This window comes from Battus philenor, unplaced genomic scaffold, assembly GCF_028537555.1.
Source record: "Battus philenor isolate CCGP_79_NKW_IND1 unplaced genomic scaffold, ilBatPhil1.0.hap1 SCAF_7, whole genome shotgun sequence".
Taxonomy (NCBI): Eukaryota; Metazoa; Arthropoda; class Insecta; order Lepidoptera; family Papilionidae; genus Battus; species Battus philenor.
In genome coordinates, this window is record NW_027181737.1 from 10,762,501 (window position 1) to 10,784,170 (window position 21,670).

The following is a 21,670-nucleotide window of genomic DNA, read 5'->3' on the forward strand; positions in this document are numbered from 1 at the left end:
ACAACTTTTTTTTGCAATTGCTTACAGTATGTAGGTAGGGCAGACAATATTTAATAAACGTTTAATACGAAATAAAATAATGTATAATTCTTATAAATGTCGATAAGATAAGTTTAGAGAAACATTGAGCATTATTATCCCAAAGGTAAGGTGCTGAGACTTGCGATCTTAGGCCGAATCCCATTTCCGGAATTCAATCATCAATTATTGCATTATTTATATAGGATTGTCACTGCTCAAAAACAAGTTTACATAGGATGGGCAGCAGCGTCCATGGCCTACCATAATATCACACTGTGATCTCCAATCTGTCTACTAAGCGTGGCGATATTTGTATATCTTTCCAGGGGCGTCAATGGGCTGTGACGATGACGATGATGGAAAAATAATAAAAACATACCATTTTTTCTTGCATCTTAAGAAAAGCTAGTTCAGCTTTTGTTTTTTCATCGGATTTTTTTTGCTGTTTTATTTGTTGCTTTACTTCCTCTTCGATGGCCTTTTGTGTTTCTTTGCTAGACTTCTTCTTTTTTTTCTTCTTAACTCCAGCGTTATCTTTAATTTTTAACTGTGATCTGTTAACACAAGCATATTCGTCTTCTTCTACCATTTTTATTAAAATAACTCTTTGTTTTCATATATAGTCGATGCTTTCGAAATAGAGCACTGACAACCTTGTCAGTTTCAACAGATGACACATTGACTATGACTATGTGAATATTGCCAGTTAAAAAACAGTTAAAAAGAAAGCTGCCAGCAAAAAACTGAACGCTCAGAAGTTGTTTGGTAATTTTTGCTTTATACTGATTCTTTACACGTTGGTAGAAAAGGTTAAAATAATAATAAATATTATCACATAAATTTGTAGCGAAAAAATGGGACAAGAATTATTACTATTGAAATTAAAAAAAAAATTTCGATCGAGGAATATAAATAATTTGTCGAGAGTAGTAAATGGTACTAACAAAGAACATATTTGTGTTTAATAAGAGCGAACCTAGATTAAAGCTATAAAACCAACATCAAGCAAATAATGAAGCTGCTTATAAAGAAATGTTATAAGGATTTAGACCATATGATATATTAGTGTCCTTCCACTTCTTTGTAATTTGAATGCACACAGTTCATTGTAAAAACATCGTAAAACATTATTAATAAAACACACTCTTTTAATATAATATATCAACTTTTGATGTAAATTCTAAATAGATTAAGAAAAAGTATTCAATATAATATTTGAGACGTTTAATATATTACTTATAAAAAACGGATTTTGAAGAACCGGTTTCATTACTCTAGCATTTTTAGTACAACTGTATTGCATTCATTATATATCATTATATATATATTCATTATATATATATTCATTCTTCACAACTATATTAATAATGTTAAGTTCTTTGTTATTATAAGGTTAAGTTCAAACGTATACAGTAGCGAGGGTGGCAGGTTATGGCAAAATATTATAAATAACTAAGCAATTGTTTGCGACAAAAGAGCGGGAATGAATGGCGTTCCTTGGCGTTATCGCGACGGCGCACGCGCTTATCCCGCCAACGCGTACGACGTCGAGATTAGTTTGATTGCATGCCACGTGGCGCCACGTGCACTCCTACCCTCCAAATAAGATTAACGGATTTGCTCACTACAGATTGCACACGAATAGACAGGAAGTGTAAAGTGAAACGGTGGTAATGAGATCGCTTTGTGGAATCGTGTCATATGTAATGAGATATTCGTTGCGCCTAATCAGATTGTCTGGTATAGTAATATTAAGAATTGGTTCCAACATTGTGCTATCCCTTAAATAAATTTTAAGATATATACGTAATGTTTTATGAACTCATTCTACCATTCCTTTGGTGTAATTCGAACGTTATATGTTATCATCATTTAATAGCAGCAAACTGCCTCGAGTCTAAGTTTTTTTTTAATAGCTGCATATACATAAAAATACTTAATTAGGCAGCAATACTAACAACATTGTTTCGAAATTTCTTGGAAAAATTGCACCAACGTATTGACACAATGCCTTAGCCATCTTTTTCATTGGAACACTGCCAATTTTACTTCAAGTATTTGCTTATTACAAAATGAGTAATTACTAAATTCAGATTTCATTGCGAATAAAAATGATTTCAAGATTATATTAATTTTATTATTAAAAATTCAAAATTTCGTTATAGTTGTGTGCTTAGGTAAGCATAAAACTGTAACGAAAGCTTTAAGGTTTTTTTAGGTAAGTAAGCCAGTAATAAAATTAGGTTATATTTGGAGCTCTCTATTATCGTCTGTGTTTTTTTATATTAGAAAGATGAACAGGATGTTTACTTTCTGTCAAAGGACATAGCCGCCTAGAATATTGAACGTCATGAGATATATGATTTTAAGCCAAAACGATGGAAGTGATTGGCCCCACCAGGGGAGAAATTTTAAGAAAATCTCCACCAAAATTATAATGTTCCGAAATTTAAATGGTTTTTGAAAATAAGGGATAAATTATAACTTATTAACATATTATTATTTTTTTCCGCAGCGAATTAAAAACATGATATTTATTATTGTGTTTATATTGCGTGTAAGAATAATATTCTAATCTACATAGAGAGCAGGAGAAAATCTTTTTTTTTATTAAAGGTTTAGAAAGAAATTCTTACTTTGAGAAGAAATTCTTTCATTTATGAAAAATATATGACGACACGGTAGTGTTTAAGCTAGATTCCCAAAAAGAAATCCAAAAGCAATTTTTACTCACACTCACAATTATAATTCAGCTCTCTGTTATGTTTGTGTTATTTGTAAGTGTTGTTTTTGGCGTTTTTAATTAGTAATACTTTTCAATTATTTAAAATAAGTTCTTTTCGTTCATACACTAAATATTGGTTACTTTGATGGAGTCTTCACATACGTTTAAAGTGCGTCTCATCGGCGTGTTCGCACGTACAATTATTTATTATGTTTGTATATATATTAACGTCTCCGCATTGAAGTAGTAAGCTTAGCTCGTCGCATTAGCGGGATAAACGTGAATGAATCGTCTAGCAGCAGAACAATACGTGGCTCCTAATAGACATTAATACAGCATTAGTTTTAGGGCGACGGCACACGCCGGCGACGCCTTGTTTGCCAAACTGCCCTAATCCGCTATTTGTAGTGTACTGTCACCACAATTTCATTTTTTTAGGAAAAAATCCTAAAATGTCCTAAACAGTTCCAAAGTTACATTATTTTTCCTGCAAGAGGAAAAAGAAAGATCTGTTCAATTTATTTTAAAGTCGAACTTGGATAAATATGAATGACTATCTAATAAAATTAAATACATATGAGATACTTGTAATATACTTATGCGAACAAAATAATATCAATTTAAAAAAAATATCTGCCTTATAGCGTAAATAACACTAAAAATGTTTTTGATTTTTGCAGTTTGTTTTTTTAAAGTTCAAATTCAAAGTATCTTTGTTCAAGTAGGCATTTACACACCACCACCGGCTCGAAATGCTGATTTGCTGAAAAGATCCGACCAAAACCTCAACCATAGCTGTTTTAAAATGAAATTTAACAATGTTTGAAACCTACATTATAATATCAACAATGTGAATGATTCATCAAATCTACTTTGACACTGCTGTAAACAGATTTATTTAAATAGTATGTAATAAGATTTTAATTTTAGGGTTAATAATAAGAAAAGGGAGGTTTGAAATATGTTGTGGAACTTTATAATTAATGCACACTCAAGCCCATGAAGGATTTATTAATTTCAAGACGAAATTAAGGTGTTATATTATTATTAATGGAAAATTAATGAAATTTATTTATTTTAAAGGTTATTGGATAGATGGTCACCCTACACTATTGCGCACCGCATTGACTTCTGAGAGGAAATCCTTTTCCCACGAGCTTTATTCAAACATATGTAAAGCTTATGATGGATGACTCCCGCGCCGCCCTTTAGCGGGGGTTAGACGTTTAAATCGCCATCGTTTCCCCAATGACTTTTCGCTGGTCACCAAACGACTATGTTGAAATTTATAATGTAACGTACACCGAACACCGTGTGTTCGATGAAAGAGTTTGAATGACACGCGACGGGATGATTGCGCTTTTTATTGTTCCGAGCCCAGGGGTTTTATGTTACGAGTTACGTACATTTATTGCGTCCCGAGACATGAAATTGTTCATATTTAAATGTGGTTTCATTTTGTTATACAAAATTAAATGAAACAAACCTTTTAATCGAAAATGCCGTTTTTACACCAAATGCAATAAGAGACAGCAACCAGTTCATCAATATAATGCATCACATGGACTTAGACATTATTTCGAGACTCAAAAGGGTAGGTACGAAGGACAGTATATATATTTTATTATAGGTAGCTATGTACTTATTATTCAAAAAAAACCACTTGCTTTTATAATTCAAAATTTTATGTATTATATATTTCATTTATGTACTTATTATAATATTTCTTTATATAAGCAATTTTTAATGTTTTAAATCGAGAGCGCACTGCTTTCTTTAAGTGAAAACTTGTTATTAGTCTTCTGTTAATATTGTTAATGTGCAAATATCTAGCTGTAAATTTGCCGAAATTGCGCAATTTAACTGAAACTAGATTCAGATTGAACGCCCCTGTAATGGGAACATTCAAGGATAAGTTTAAAGCTACAAGGTGCCCTGATCTGAGAAGAACAAACTCGTGGGGAAATGGGGGGTAGAGGGGTTTAGCCTTTAAGTGGTAATGAGTCTCTCCTCTAAGAGTAATTTATTCCCAAGCTTTATTATATTACATAGAAAATTCTCTACACTATAATAAGATTTCTTATAAGTTTTTGTTTAGTAAACTTAAATTTATTACAAGTTAATTTAGAGCCATTACACGTGAGCGTTTGGTAATACCGTACACAGTTGGCCACAAGACTAACTAATTTTGTGGAGCCTAAAGAAAGGCTAGCCTATCTTTATTTTTAGCTCGAACGTTATGAATATCGCAATGTTTTAAAATTAATTAATATTTTTATGTACATAGACCAGGTTGTTATATTATAAATCCTATATGTCATATAATAATATGCCGTCATAATAACTTCTTAATTAAAATTTTCTTTAAGAGAGGTCCTAGATATAGATCTAGGAACTCTCTTAAAGAAAATTGCAGGTCTATCATATTATAGAAACTAAAAAGGTGATGTCTGTTATATATTATAATCAATGATTATATTTAAGACTTATTCGGATGTAAATTATGGCAACGCGTAGTAAAATGTCGGCTGTAAGTCGACGGGGGTTGACGCGCGAAGTTTTCCCATTACGCAGAGCGCAGACATTAGCGGCCCTCTTGGGTTCATTAAAATTTGTCAGTCTGTCGTATAGGAACAACTTCTAAATGGATGTAGAAACTTCTTTAAGTGAAACTCGGCTGACGTAAAAAGTTTGCCGGATTCCGAGTTGCCAGTTTTCTTTTCCGACGCCATCAATTTCGCAGGCCGTCAAGAAGATTTTTCGCACTGGTAATGCGGAAAAAAAGAGTAATTTAAGTTTTTCAGGAGTCGTTCGTCTGCGAGTTATGATCTTTGTTACAAAGTTTGATTGATTTATTCAAATTTAGTGTGGTGGGAACCGATTAGGGGCTCAGTGAAATACACGGCCTTTTGAATATTTTTTCGTTTTTCTTTGTACTATTTTTCACATTAAAATATTTGTTCCTTAAATAGAAAATTTTAAAATTTAATTAAGGTAGCCATGAGTTCTTTTTTTGTTAATAACCTAATATTCAAATGTACATTCCTGTATAAAAAATTCTAAATAAATACAATCATTTATATTTAATACTAATGAATTTAATACATGAGTCACTTCACTGGTCTGACTCTTTTCTAGTTAAAGTAGAATTAAGTTTAATTGACCTCATTATCTATTATAAGTCACTTATATTTTTATCTTTTAAAGTAATAGTAGTTGAGTTCTCGTGTAATTCTCGTAATAAACTTAATATCGTGTGAATAAACAAAAGAATCGCAGCGAACGCCTGCCGTTTAAATAACGGCAATCAGTTTCTCGCGGCCGCCCCACAACCAGTCAGTTATTGTGTCGTTTATGATAGAGGGAGTTAAATGAGCCCTGGAGTACGAGGGTGCCACCGACCCAGCGATAGTTTAGCTTTAAATAACAGATGTAATTGTGTTTGAATCACTGAACGGGATGCTGATGGAGTGGAAAAAAATATTGACCGAATTAAAGTAATTGTTTATCGAAATATATTAATGCGTAGTATAACATTTTGCTTAACTTCATCGATGGTAATTTTATATTTACATTTTATTATTTATTTATTGTCATACTACTGTAAAACAGTTTAGTAGAAATGATACGCTGTAGTAGTACCTTTTTTTCAGGTTCTGAAGAGCTTATTCAGTAACATTGCTCATTTGATTACAGAAGTAAGTCACTAGCAAGTTGCAATTACAAAGCTCAGCCATTATATCCAATGCATAAAAAGTTTAACTTTCTTAATTATCCCAACCGTGATGCATCATATACCTTTAAATGTTACGGCGTACATGCTGTGGTAGTATTCATCGAAAAAAAGTTTAATTTAAGTACTATATACTACGTATGTACCTGCTTTCTTTTAATAAAATATATTGAATCTGTATTTTTAAGTTGTAGAAATTTCCAAGTCGAGTTACAAAAAAAAAATATTTTCAAATAATTTGCATATACTTCTGGTATTTCGTTTATCTGAAATTATTTTAAGATAATCAATAAAATAAGGTTGATTTCCAATGGATTTTTGTATAGATTTATTATTAAATAAATCGAGGTGAGATTAAGTAATTGAAATCTACTTAATCAGAAGTAGGCGCCATATCCGATCGGAATTGTCCGCAACATATCATCATCATTATCATTTCATCCGTAGGACGTTCACTGCTGGATATAGGCTTTCATTAAAGATTGGAAGAAACCGGTTGGAAACGGCCAGTATTCAGCGTCTTTTGATGAGCTTAATAAGGTCGACTCTGTGAGTGAATGTCCTATGCCGCGCTTGCCGGTTTGTGGCCTCCTATCTAGTACCTTGAAGGTACAGCAGGTATCTGTTCTTCGCCCTATTTTGCACTGCCTTTTGCCATTTAAACTTGCCAATCCGTTGATCTATATCGGTAACTTTCTTTCGCTTACGGATCCTTTTATTTCTGTTTTGATACCGTATAATTATCTCGAGCATAGCTAATGATATATACAAAAAGGAAATGTATATTTTCTTAATGGGGCCAATGTGCTTTTCGTGATGGATTCCTTTTGTAGTTTGCTATGTGTGACAGTAAAAAAGAATTATATTATCAGTTGAGATATAAATCGTAATGGTTTTACCTTATTTTATATTTAAAAAATATGAGCCATTTTCTGGGTTTTTCATAAGACAAATACGGTAACCCATGCTTGACGTAGAGGACGACTAGAAGTGGCGTCTTGTTTGCGTGCGGTGAGGTTGGGCCTTCATTGTCTACTAAAGTGTAATTAGGGAGTGCTATGGTACAGCGAGAGTGCCGGGGGTGGCCTAGCTTCTCCCGGATTATACCTAGACATAGCATCCAGTGGCACCGGTACGTTCTGGAGAAGATCCTAGGGGCCGAGTTAGTTCCCAACAGCGGTTTTACTATGAAGAAATTAAACATAACCACATATTCCACAAAGATCAGTCAAAAAAGGTTGCGTGTGAGTTTTTTTAATTTAAAATTCATAGTCATAATATTATTTAAAAAGAAGCGGGTACATGCACTTTTGGACCGATAATTGTTTTAAAACATAATAAAAAAGGGCGCGCAGCCAGTCCTTGAGTAAGCTAGCACCATCTCGGATCTGCTGGGAAGAGCCGACAAGTAGTTCAACAGTTCCTCTACATTATAATGTCAACGGTGCAATAAAGTCAAAAACCTAGTTCTAATACATTTTGATTAACTAAAAATGTACATTTTATTAGGTCTAATATGAAAGCATTATGCCGCTTCACTTTTTGTTGTTTTGCAGATACTTCCTGCTTCTTCTCCACAACTGTAACTCATTGCGACGCAAAGTCAAAAATAATTTACGTTAAAAAAGTTGACAATCAATAAGTCGTGTTAAAAGTTCCAATGCTGAATAAATGAATTTTTACTGTCAATATAAATTGGTGTGCTCATAATTAGGTTATTATTACTTCTAGGGTACTGCGCTTATTGTAGTTTCACTATAATACTTAAAAAAATATTTTTCTTTACGAAATTATTTTTATATCACAAACATTCTCGTATGTCACGTTGTATCCATTGCTAGTTTAATTAAACTGCGAGACATTCATGTAAGATAATGTTGTGATCATTTATCAACAAAATGCACGCTTATGAAATACGAAGCCGTCGTATCCATAAATATTGAGTAACCGTCTCTATGAATATATTCCCCATATATGTCGCTGTAATTGATTACGTTTATAAATAGACATGTAATTACTTAATTAATGTTATCGACCGCACACACCGTCGTGTTGAAGTTTAATTGTTGCCAGATGTTTGTCTACTTTTATTATATCTTGAAAAACTTTTTTTTAAAATATGTAAAAAGAATTTGATATTTTTTTTGTAGTAATTTATATTTAACTTGCTAGGGTCCAGATGTGGATCCCGATTTTGAAAACATAAAAAGCTAATAACCATGTAAATAAGCGAATCAAAGGTAAAAATTAAAAATAAATCATCCTCGTCTAGCCCATATGGTGTTACCAACTGAAAATTCAATATGTTTCAGTCCGACCGGAACCGCTCTACCGCGCGTAAGATATAGTTAACTACCTACGGATAGTTATTCTTCATCGTGATGAAAACCTGGCAGTTCACCAGAATTTCAATTCTGATATGATTTCCTTGGTCGATAAATCTTTGCAAAATCGTGAAGTGCAGGTGAAGATTGAATAAAAAAAATCGATTATGAAGAAATCGATTGTGGTGAAATCATTTATGTACATACATTTTAACTAAAGCGACTGCTTTACTAGTGTAATTTTGCACTGCTCTGTAAGCATTAAGCATTGCACAGTGAATTAGGATTTTTAGAAATGTGCATAAAGAAAGAGAAAATATTTAAGTATTTTTTTGGGCTCATTGATATTCATGTATTTACATTTCACCTAAATCGTTTATAAGATGACTTGTGTATGGGAATGCCAAGAGAGCTGAATTTGATAAAAACTAGTATCAAATTGAGCTTAAAGTAAAAATACGAATTACAAAACTTTTAAACGCCCCTTCATCCGACGCGAGCTCACAACAAACTCGGATTTTATTTTGCGATCACTTTCAATACATATATATATATATATATATATATATATATATATATATATATATATATATACAATATATATATTATATTTTTGTTTCATAAACTTTTTCAATCTAATATATGAAAATAATATACACAATATGAGAAAAGTTATAGGCATAGAAGCTTTATGGGTTCATCCCTTTGCTATCAACCAATGTATGGTTCACCCTATTCAAAAATCAATGGTTTCAGAAATAATGTACGTCGTTTTCCAGTAAACAAAAAGACTAATGCAACAGATTTTAGTGAGATCAGTTTATATAACGTAAAATTTTTCGCTCACAAATGATTTTCATTGACTTCTTTAAAGCTTTACACTTTGCATTATCAATAGCACATTTTGTGTGAAATATAAATAAATGCGTTTAAATGTTTAACAAGGTCATAATACATCGCAAGGAAACTGGCATAATTACAGACAAAATAAAAAAAACTATGATCAATTGCCATGTAGAAATTGGTTTGACAACTACGATATTTATTTTAATGACCTGGGCCTTTGAAGAAGAGAATGTGGTAATGTTATTGGCAGTTGTATGACAGTCGGGTGTGCGGTACACGTCTATCGTCTGCGGTGGTTGCTCGGTTAATGGCCAGATGTGGGTACGCGCATATAAATCGCGACTGTCGTCATTACGCAAGCAATGCGGTTTTAATTGCCCTCGTCTTCAGTTCACGCGGGGTCGAATCAATTCGTGGAGATTTATCGACGGTGACATTTGTTGGACTTGTTCGCGGCGCTGCATCCCGTGCGGTTTGTTAATTATGTCATCGATGTTTGTTTTTCATATACAATATTCAAAGGGGTCTTACGGGCTATTTATAACACATTAAACAGATGCTTAAGTACAATTCTACACCAATACTTATTATATTTTATTAACAACAATAACATCTTTATTCGAAACCCTGTTTTAGGTTTTGTTTTAGAATAGTTTTTTGTGACATTAAATAAATTGTTATCTATCTATGTATTGACATGAAAAACCTTAAAATATTAACAATAATCCTTGTGTGATAAGACCGCCCTTTGTACTTTTTCATACATTATTGTGAAACTATTTAAATGTACCCTAACGTATACAATAAAGAATATTAAATTAAATTAAATAAATTTTACACTAAGTCCTTGATCTCAATTTATCCCTTTGATAGTTGTAGTAAGTGTCGCGACAGTTAGTAGTTATGAATATTTAAAAAACATAGATTGATGATAATAATGAATTACTCTTTGTTAGTAGAATTCACACAGTTTGCGTCAGTCGGGTATCAAATCTGTTTTTTACGATTGTGAGCCACCTATACCAATAGGCTATCACAACTCAGAATAAGTTTTTTCATATTTCTTTTTATCTTCTCAAACTCTCGAATACGTACAGAGAGACGAAGTGTCGTGGTGAGTACAATGATTTAAAGATGATTTATGACAAACTGTGTAGAAATTGACCTTTCGCTTGATATATGTATATATGTTTAATTCTCATTTTCTGAACAACTATTAATGTGTCAATGTATAAGACGGAGTAATTAGGCGCGGCACGGGCTTGTGGGGGGCGGGCGCCGGAATAGGAAGCTCGCCGGAGATGAAGCTGCGATACAATATCCGGTTAGACGCCGTTTCCGCCGCGACTCGACGCGTGTATGCCCGCCCTTAGCGTGCCTAGAGCTTACGAGCTTCCAATGCCGCACTACTAATTAAATAAATATCAATTTCGTTTATTCACACGTATTGATAAATAGAGAAATGACTTTACATATTAAGGTGCTGATTCAATTAAAAACATTTTATTTTGATTTTTAAGAACAATTATAAATAGCCAACTATTTACTTTTTCAGTTCGATGAAACAAACAATAGGCAGTAATTTTTTTATCTCAATTTATTTTAGTTTAATTGTATTATTTATAAGTATTCAGAGAGAACATACAATTATTAGGTTAGTGAATATGTGATTGATTATAATATACAGTGTGATTGATTATTGCTGTAAAAACTTTAAAAGGTGAAAAAATCGATAGTGTAAATCACAAATAATAAATAACATAATGATAATTTTCAAATTTCGTATTGCATATTGAAATTATTGTTTAATATTTGTTCAAATAGATTTTTTTATTACCAATAGTTCTTAGCTTATTACATTCCAATAGAAAAAACAAATTAACGTAACATATTTCAAAGTGGCCACTTTATATATGGTGAAAAAGTTCCGAGCTTTTAGCTGACAAATGTGCATTCACCCCTTTAAAGGTTTTACATCTATGTAACCCTGTAAAACGTTCAGTAAATCAAACCATATATCCTGTAAGATTTTTATCCAAATTTACTTTGTTTTAAATGTTTTATTTATAAGTATTCTTCTTTTGTGAAAAGTTTTAGCATCGTGATATGACAATATATACAAGAAAATAAATGAAAACAAAAACCAACGAATTTACGTAGTTTTAGTTAATAATACTTTTGCTGTGTTCCAAGGTATTGAGTACCTACTTTATTATTTAATGCCATTAAACTTATTTGTTCATGTATCATAGGATAGACGTAAAAAGATTAAAACTTCGATCAGAGAAGTTTTAGTAATGACTTGTAGATTCGATACATGGTAGCTGATGGTAAAAGAAGAGCAGTTTGTGTCTCTATAATTAAATAAAAAAGAAAGAGATCCGTAGAAGAACCAGTACTAAGAATAACGTTAATTAATTCGCGACATTGAAATGCTTTTGGAAGCACATTGTAGTCCTACAGGAAAACGAGTCTTTGTCTGACCTCTACGATGTGGTTTTGGAGATCTCTTTTTCCTTAATATAAACCTTCCTATTTTCACCCTCTTTCTCTCTCTCATCCTTCACAATTTCATTCTTTCTTCCCTCTTTCATCTTTCATATTTTCTATAATTCTCACAGCATTCATTTACACTACATTCATCGCCTTTCATCCCTTTCCACATTTGTTGTTATACGTAACAAAAGCGCAAGAAAGTTTCGCGGCACTCTTTCTCCTCCAAAAGAAAAGCAGCAAAAAGGAAAGTGATGATGCTACAAGTAATACTCTTAGCTGTTTACATTTCACAAGCTACTCTAATCCCTTCACACATAGGACAGCAAGTGGATAATGACATTCATAAAGTCACACTAACCCTAAGTTCTGAAGTTGCAAAAACGGAAAAAGATCATCTAACATTAAATAATTGCAAGTCTACTAGATAAGGTTTCATAACCATCATCATTTCAGCTGTAGTACGCCTACAGCTGGCCATATTTCTTTTATCTGTAGAAAATCGAAAATAACTACTAGATTAGTGATACATATTATGCCAAATTTATTTTATATCCAGCTCAAGTACAGAATCTCGTATAATTTGAAATAAACACCCTATAACGTTTGCAGAATATATCAATACTTTAAGCTATACTAGGGATTTCCCTATGAGCCCGAATCAGAGATATGGAGGTCAGTTGACAAACAATACGTTGTAATCCATTGGATTGGTAAGATTAAGTGGGCGAGCGCAAGCCGCATAGCACGCGGGTTAATAACCGCTGATGCCTAGAGGTTCTGGAGTAGAGTCCAAGAACCGGCAAACGCAGCGTAGCACGTCCAGCCACATGGTTTCCAATATTAATGGTCGGAAGCGGCTTGCACTCAGCGTCTTCCGACTACGAATCCACATAATTTCATGATATTTTCGTTATGGCATGAGGAATGTTGCTGTCGAAAAAAATGTATTTCGTACCCAAGCCACTACCATAACACATTATTAAGTAAACATAATTACATTATTACATAATAAAATTTTAAAGCCATGCACGAAATACGAAACTTAATTTTGTAGGTAGACGTTAAAATAATGAATAAGGTGAATACTCTGAAACACGTTGTTTTTTTTTTACTTTTCTTAACATAGCGCTGCGAAGTCTTTTGGGCAATTTTTTAAAATATCTTCCATTTGAATTATTCATATTTTCTTTTGAACTAGAATCATATTTTATTTCAAAAAATTCAACATCGTAGCCAGCGACCATAACAAATAAATTTAATTGAAATATTTACTACTTTTTATAAGAACGTCGTGTGATTTTTCGAACGAAAAATTGTAAAATCGACATAACAAAGAGACATGTTAGATACAGATAAGACAGGCCATACCACTTCACATTACGCTGTTCAGAGCGCACGAGAGTTCATATAAAAATGCATTAAAGCTAGCCCCGAGCTTCGCATTATAGGATAGAAGCATGCCCCGTTCAACTGTAGGACAATTATTACGCAAATCGAAGTGGCTTTTACGCTGTGATGACGGTGATAGGGCAGGCCGGGTGTCGAGTTACCTCGTCACCTCCAGTCAAGAGCTCCGTTACCCCGAACGAGTCCTTATTGAAGAGGACAGGATTGTTCATTACTACAGAACTTACAGAACTTAATGACTTAAGGACATTTGACAGTTTTATTATCGATTTTGTTATCATCCCTAACATCAATACTTCAGTTTTGAAAAGTTGAATGTAATTCTAAATCTATACACTAAATGCTTAGTAAATCTGAATTATTACTCTATTAAAAACGTAAATAATTTCTTATTTTGTATTGGTTTTTCTCTAAATATATTTATTTCAAAGGAGACAAAGACACTGCTGCGGTTATAAGACATTGTAGTGGAGACCACGGTCCGGTAAACGCAGGGTAGGAAGTCCACTCACAAGGTGGACAGATAAAACCGCTGTTGCAATTGTTTTTCTATTGAAGTGTACTTGTCATAACCTTTGATATTAAGTATGAAAATTTTAGTAAAATTATTATTTATATATATTCTGTAATTCATTTTAATAAAGTATATTAATAACACATTTCAGGTTGAACACAGATTATTGAATGAACAATATTAGATATCCATCACTTACTGTCGTCAATGATGTAAATAGGATAAACGTCGGAATTCGATAATTTATCAACGACGTTACGACATTATTTAATAATTAGATTTTGATAATTACAGTTCATTACATCTATTTACTTTGTTCCGTAGTATATAGGTGTCTACCGCGTAATATGAAAGTAGTCAAATTTTCTCTTCTTTCGGGAGATGAAATTGAATCAATATGGCCGATGCAGGCAGGTACTCAGTACGTAAGCACAGTTTGTACAACTAATAATAATTATTCGGCGGCGTGTTGCGATAATACAGATTTAGATAGAGCAGCGACTGAGGAGATAACCCCTTACATAGCTCACAGCACATAGTGCCTTCACCCCCTATGTACAGTCCGCAGAAAAAATGCTTACATGTTTTTCCTTGTTTGTCCAATAAATAAATAAACACAAAAGTCGGTATGAAGGTTTTAATTTAAAATTTTTGTATTACTAAATATATTACTCATAATCATAACGAATTTTGCGTATGAGTGTAAAGCCTAATTATATTTAAAAAATAGGCAACCGGTGATGCAAAAACATTATTATTAATACGCAGCGTGGGACGTCCACAATTTGCACCAGCAACCTAGTTGAGATCATCGGAAGACGATGGTTGTAGACATCTTCAAACCCGTCGTGTAGGAAATCTCTCGCGGCGATTTATAACCAGCTGTGGATATGCTATAGCTGAAATGATGACTAAGATGAGCGGGTTAGTTTTACGCTTTCACAGAATGCCGCCCAGACGTTGCCATTAAAAACAAATAGATTACTTATAGTTTGTGGTTTTTGTTAACTGTACAAGAGGGATTTCTGAAAGGATCTAAGGAGGGTGGCGTGATGTTCTGAGGACGCGCGCGGGGCGATGCGAGAGGAGCGGGGTTCGCTGTGACGTCACGTCCTATCTCGGCGGCCATCTTGGATTATCTCGTCGCACCTGCGGGACGCGGGGGATGCCTCAGTATCGACCCGCTCCGTTCGCATTTTTCACGGAAAACTTGATAACGTAGCCTCAATATGCACTTAAATAACACTTTGGTAAAAATATTACAATTAGTGCACGAGTAAAATAAATCTCAAACTTATAATTTTTAATACTAGCAGACTAAACATTATACTCTGCTAAGTACCAAATATAACATTTAAATACGGACAACGTTTTTGAACTTATAATAAAAAGATATTCAAACGTTTATCGATAGCTAATATTCATTAAAAAAATATTTTAGTAATTTATTGGGTTTCTGTCACGAGTTTATAATTAATGCATTTAATATGTTTCGTAATACTATTGACATTTGTAAAACGGTATTATTCGATGAAATAAAACTTATCGATAATATATAAATCGCAGTCAAATAAGTCCAATATAAATTTCACTTCGTACCATTCAATTTAGCAATCACCGGTGGACCGTAAACATGAGCCGGGCGATATTGTGTATTAAAATTCGGTCCGCACATGCTCGTTATCTGTCGGTGGCAGTTTGGATGCTGATACGATCTGCATCCTATCCGTAGTCTTTCCCCTCCAGTGCCGGACCGGCTTTGTATGAAACTTCAAACGATGATCCTTCGCAATGTTCGCTCTTACCTTGCAATTACCCTTTTTCTTTAGTTTATGACGCCTTCATTTTGAAACATCTTTCGTTGAGAAACTATGTTGTATCGCACAGCTTTTTCGTAAGTTACCCGTAAAAGTAAACGAAGTTACACATTCTTATATTCTTATATTCACTTCATCTAGAATATTAATTTTATTTATTAAGGATACCTCATTTGACAATATCATTTAAAATACATAGCAGTTAAAAATACAGAACTAATTGCAAAATTGATGACAGGCAACCACAACAGGCGTTAGGTTGAAAGAAAAAGAATTTTTGAAAATAAAAATCAGATTAACAAATAATCTATTTAAAGTATGTAGTACTTTAACCTATTTTAAAAATTTAGTAGGTAATTTTTATCCATAATTATATATTTATTTATTATTATCAAATTGTTATAAAACATAATGGAATAGATTTGATAATATAAATAAATAACAATGAAAGCCTTAAATATATTAAGAACAAATATTCCAGTAGAAATAACTTTATAAATTTGTGTTTGACTCAAGTAGGTTACCCTTTAACTTTTGTAAGAACTACTTTGGGATTGTAACTTCAATAAATAATCACACTGATAGACATAATTCATATAAAATTTTGACGTATTTCATCATTGTGGCAGCTCGCGTGTTAAAACAAGACTTCTGTCACTAAGTTAACAGCCAAGTCGCATAACCAAACTTTCTTTTGAAAAATTAGACCCATTTTACCGTTTAAATGTTATTAAAACGTTATAGTTTTGTTATCTGACGGAAATAGTTATTGAAACTTTGTTTTAGTTAAATGTAACGGAACGTAAACTAGAGCTACATACGCTGAAAGAAGTTTAATTTTTCGAGACATTTGGCAGTTAGACTTCGATATGAATAAGAGTTAGATTCCATTACATTACGTCGAAATAATGTGTCTTGTTCCTAAAAAATTAAGTTTGAATAAAATCGTATGTATTCAATAAAAAATAAAAGTAGATTCGACTGAATTTTTCAAAAAAGTTCTTTATTATTAGCAAACAAGCTCTTTACTTACACCGAAATGGTTGTGACCACTTTAAAAGCTTTGTTTATAAAAGGTTAAACAATAAACATACAAAAATAACAGGAAAATAGTGAAGAGGCGATCAATATGTTAACTCCAGACCACCAGTATGCAGTCCTTCAGTAAAACAATGCTGTTCGCGTCATTAAGAGCGCGTGCGTACGCAGCTGTGGTACGTCACTTGCCCTCTAGAGGTCGTGGTTGTTCATTGTTCCGGAAGTGCTGTCGAGTGGCTGTGAGTAGGTAAACGGGGGCACGTGCTGTCACCCGGTGGGCAGACCACCGCGGTTGCTGCACAATTATTTCGTATTTAGAACGTTTTTTGTTTTCTAAAATACACCCTTTCGATGTATGACAGTTTTGTAGTACGTATCTGTAGCGGATCGGCACGTGACGTGCGCACAAGGTCGTTAGAAGATATTGTAGTCTTTCTAGTCTAAATTTTAAACATTAATCATAACCATATTTATTTTCAGGGGTTTTGAGGTTCTGGAGTGGAGATTACTAATCGGTAAACGCTGAGCGTCCACCTACAAGGTTGACAGACAACCTTGTTAAGGTTGTCAGAAGACTCTGAATGCAAGCTGTTACCAACCGGCTTTATTGGATCTATGGGGAGATCGATGTCCAACACTAAACGTTTTATAGTTTAAATTTTGAGGATGAAAATGATGATGATCGGTCCGTGATGGCAAATTAAGTGCCAAATTACTTATCAATAAATTTATTTTTAAAAGAGAGAAATAACGCGCGGAGTAAATTTGTTAAAACTTGTTAGTTGGTTTTATTCTTTCTAATCTCCTAAAGTTTGCTGCCGGAAGATGTTGCTATGCGACATTTGAATAAACATATTCACGAATTTATAAAGTCATGTCGTTTCTTCATATTAACATTTGATGAAACCTTTAAATAAAACTTAACTACTTGTTAGTAGTTTATTTTCAGCGGCATTGTTAAATTTTCAATATTTCTTTTCAGTACACATCATCTAGATATTTTTTTTATAATTGGAATGATTTTTTAAGTGTAAATTAATAATTTTGATATTGTAAGGTTGTACATATTTAAGTCAACAATTCTTTTAAAAAAGTATTTACATTTATTTCATATAAGAAATTTTCAAATAGAAACTGCATATCAAATTTCTTATAAGACAACAAGAATCTACTCTTGTAAAAATATACGCATGTTTTATCCTCCTATTTTCCCATTAATTTCCAATAAGATAAAAGAATTAAAAATCATATTAATTTTCCAAATAACCACGGAGTAAATTAAAATATCTATACCTCACTGTTAGACATTTGACGCTAACACAATAAAAGGCGTGTTAGAATATAGTCAGAAAAAAATATCGTGTACCATTAAGAATTACAATAAAAATATAATTACATTACTGCTAAAGTTTTGCTGTATATGAAATATAAACATCATCATCGTCATTTAAGCCTTTGAATGATTTTTAAAGATGACATAAATTAACACCGTCGCTTAATATATTTATAACATCATTTTCGTCGTCATCATTTCAACTGTAAGATGTCCACTGCTAGATACATGCCTCCCCTTTAAGCTTCAAGTAGGACCGATTGTAAGTGTTCTGCATCCAGCGTCTTCCGGTGATCTAAATAGGGTCGTATGACCAACTTGACTGGGTGGGGGGTATGGGGGGGGGGCTATGCTGCGCTTGCCGATTCGTGGTCTCGACTCTAGAATCTTAAACACTTAACGGCGATCTGTTCTATGTACTTCAACATGCTAATTCGCTGCGCTATATCTGTTGCTTTCGTTCATCATTCCGGATTCGATATATTAGAGAATCCCCGGGTATAACACTCTCTACGACCCATTGAACGACTGATTTTACCATGAAATAATTTTAGCAGGAATAAATGTTTTTTTATCAGTAACTATTTAAACATTTACGGTGTATGTTTATATCGCTAAATGGTAGTAGTGTTAAAGTTTGAAGGTAGCCCTGGCTGATGAAGGTACAAAGACAAAAATCTTTTCGTGTTCCAATGTAATAAAAGCGTTAACAACTTTGTGTTCCAATGGATTTTTTTACTATAGACATTCATGTACACCAGATACACCAAGTAACATAATCTATTTGAATTTATTTAAGTTACAAATATCTTTTGACTCTAGTCACAGTTGCAGCTACGTGTAATAAATCAGACACTGTACGCAGGTCGCCTTGGCTCAATAAATACCGCATCGATTCCACGTGGCGCCTAACAAATGATCTGTACGTGCTTTGCCACCGGTCCGTTTCACTGTCTCGAATTGATTGTCCGACATTAAAAGGAAGCTACGGCAGTAACTTAAATGATATTTGAATCCAATTAAACAAATGTTGGTCAACTCTGACTATTAGTTTCTTATTTATAACGATAATTTACATATTAATGACGATAAAGTATAAAATATAATAAAATTTATAGATATAACCTAAATGATATTTACGTTTTTATTTTATAATATTTTTTTTTGGAAACCATAGTTACGTATATGATTGTGCCTAATATTTATTTAAAACTATCGAGATATTACATGGAATAAATTTAATTTGATAGTATAAAATAAAACAGAACGTTGCTTTTACTGTTAAAATTGTAAGAAAAAAAAGTTAAAACAATATGATTTACCTATCCGCTTCTTTAATGTTTTACTATTAGATATTCATTCTAGTAATAAATTACAGTACAGAGTATAAACTTTATAATCTGTGATTTTGCGTAAAATTTTCAATAACACTGAGTTATATTATTAATATAAATAGATTGGAAAAGACATGTTGATAGATTAAACTTACATACTAACACCAAGAAAGTTGTCAAAATACTTTTAAACGTCATAGGTGTCTGGACCTGAAGTTTTTTTATAAATAATAAAAGAAACACTATACATTAAGGCTATTTGCATATCAAATGATGAGTAAGTGTAGCAGGTGTTAGGGACAGTAGGACAAAGAATTGTACCGAGTTATTTTAACTAAATGTCCGGCAAAAAATAAATGTACCTGTCGCAGATCAATAGAATTCTAAGGATTATATAGTTTATTTTTTAGTGACTGAGATTTAGGGGCGCGGTGTAGGCGTCGTGTTACAAAACAGTTTTGTTATGTCAATTTTTCGCGTTATGCTTAAGGGTTTGTGGGAACTTAATACACTTATCCTTTATACAAGTATTTTTATGGAATAAAAAAAACATTGATTCTGTCTCCAAATTTGAGTACGCACATGTCTTTTCGCTACAACTCGTGGGTAACAGGTATGCGATATCCATCGAGTTTCAAATATTTATATGATGTACAAGCGCATATTTTAATGTCTAAAAGTTATTGTGTTATCTTTTTCAATTTAAATTCCTCTTAAAGTAACAATTATTAACAATATGTTACTACTCTGACAAGAGTGCACGAATAAGAAGAATCTATTATACCGTCTGTACCCGGCATTTGATTTGGCACATAGAAAACTTTTAGTAGGCCCCTAACTCGGTTGATCGGCGATATATTCAAGGTCGCGGGACGCTACTGGATGTCAGTAGCGCAATACTGTTCATAGCAACTTGGTGATGATGATGAACATATGTATTAATTATATGCATAGAAAGTTGGTAAACTAATTGTTTTTATAAAATATTAAAATTTCCGACGTGTTAAATCAAATGGCGGCTACTGTATTATTTTTATCTTCTTGAATTATTATCATAATATAAATATTTAAAAGCATGTTTAATATCAATAACACTAAACAAACATTTTAAGTGTATTTAAATTTTAAACAAATAATGTTTGGCTATTTTATTTTAGATGTGGCACTTAAAAGAAGAAGGAAAACTGCACATCTATAGCTATAATTATAACATGTTAAAAAGAGGTATACTTAGTTTGAAAATGATTCAATGTTTTTTTTAAGCAAACTTAACTCATTCAAATGATTGAAGGATATCAAATGTACGCGGGGCACACGCGTCGAAAAAATAAATCAAACATTCTCTTTACGACGCCCACCATTAATAAAACTCTTTAAAATATATTTAATAATGTCCACAAAGGCATGGCACACAATGCTCCGACCATAAAGGAGCTGCATTTATTATGGCGTCAATATATTGAATACAAAAAGATAGTGTGACAAAGATGCGTACTTTTTAATAATATTGTCATTTCTCAGCAGCAGTGGACTCTTTCAAAAAGCCATAACGCAATAATTTATCTCTTTATAAGATGGTTCTTTTTTCTGTGGGAGAATATTTGAAACCAGGTGAGCACGGGTTAACTGATACGTTTGAAGGCTTTTATAGAGCCTCTCCGGATTCAAAACGTACATAGTTATTTACTATTAAGTCGTATGAGTAATATTTTGGTAATATTTGTAATAGTAAATTAATTTTTATCGACTCATAGCATGGTATAGAGCGTGGTATGTTTGTTAACCTATCAACACGGACTGATTGGTTTAAAAGCTTTTAATGGTTTGAATGTCTAGGTCATTTGTTGTCAATTAAGTAGTGATTGGAAAAAGATGTTTTAAAGTTTTTTGCTGACACTACATATTCATCCCTTTAAAATTTTTGCACCAAGACCAATGCACACTGTATACATAGATTTCCACCTATATACTGGCTCATCACGATATCTCTGCAACCATAAGTTTTAAAGACTGTAGAAATATTTCTTTTGCCAAATGGAGATCAGTTAATAATTTTAAAGATTTTAAAAAAATTTCTCCCGC

General features: G+C 32.7%; 1 protein-coding gene across 1 annotated transcript in view; it reads right to left on the reverse strand.

Annotated features, from left to right (window-relative positions):
- LOC137931120 (protein FAM32A) overlaps positions 1 to 686 on the reverse strand; it is a 902-nt gene extending 216 nt beyond the window's left edge. Inside the window, exon 1 of the mRNA XM_068774519.1 lies at positions 401 to 686. Within this exon, the coding sequence (XP_068630620.1) occupies positions 401 to 610 (210 nt within the window). The 5' untranslated portion in view covers positions 611 to 686. The remainder of the gene's footprint in view (positions 1 to 400) is intronic.
- Positions 687 to 21,670: the final 20,984 nt, after the last annotated feature.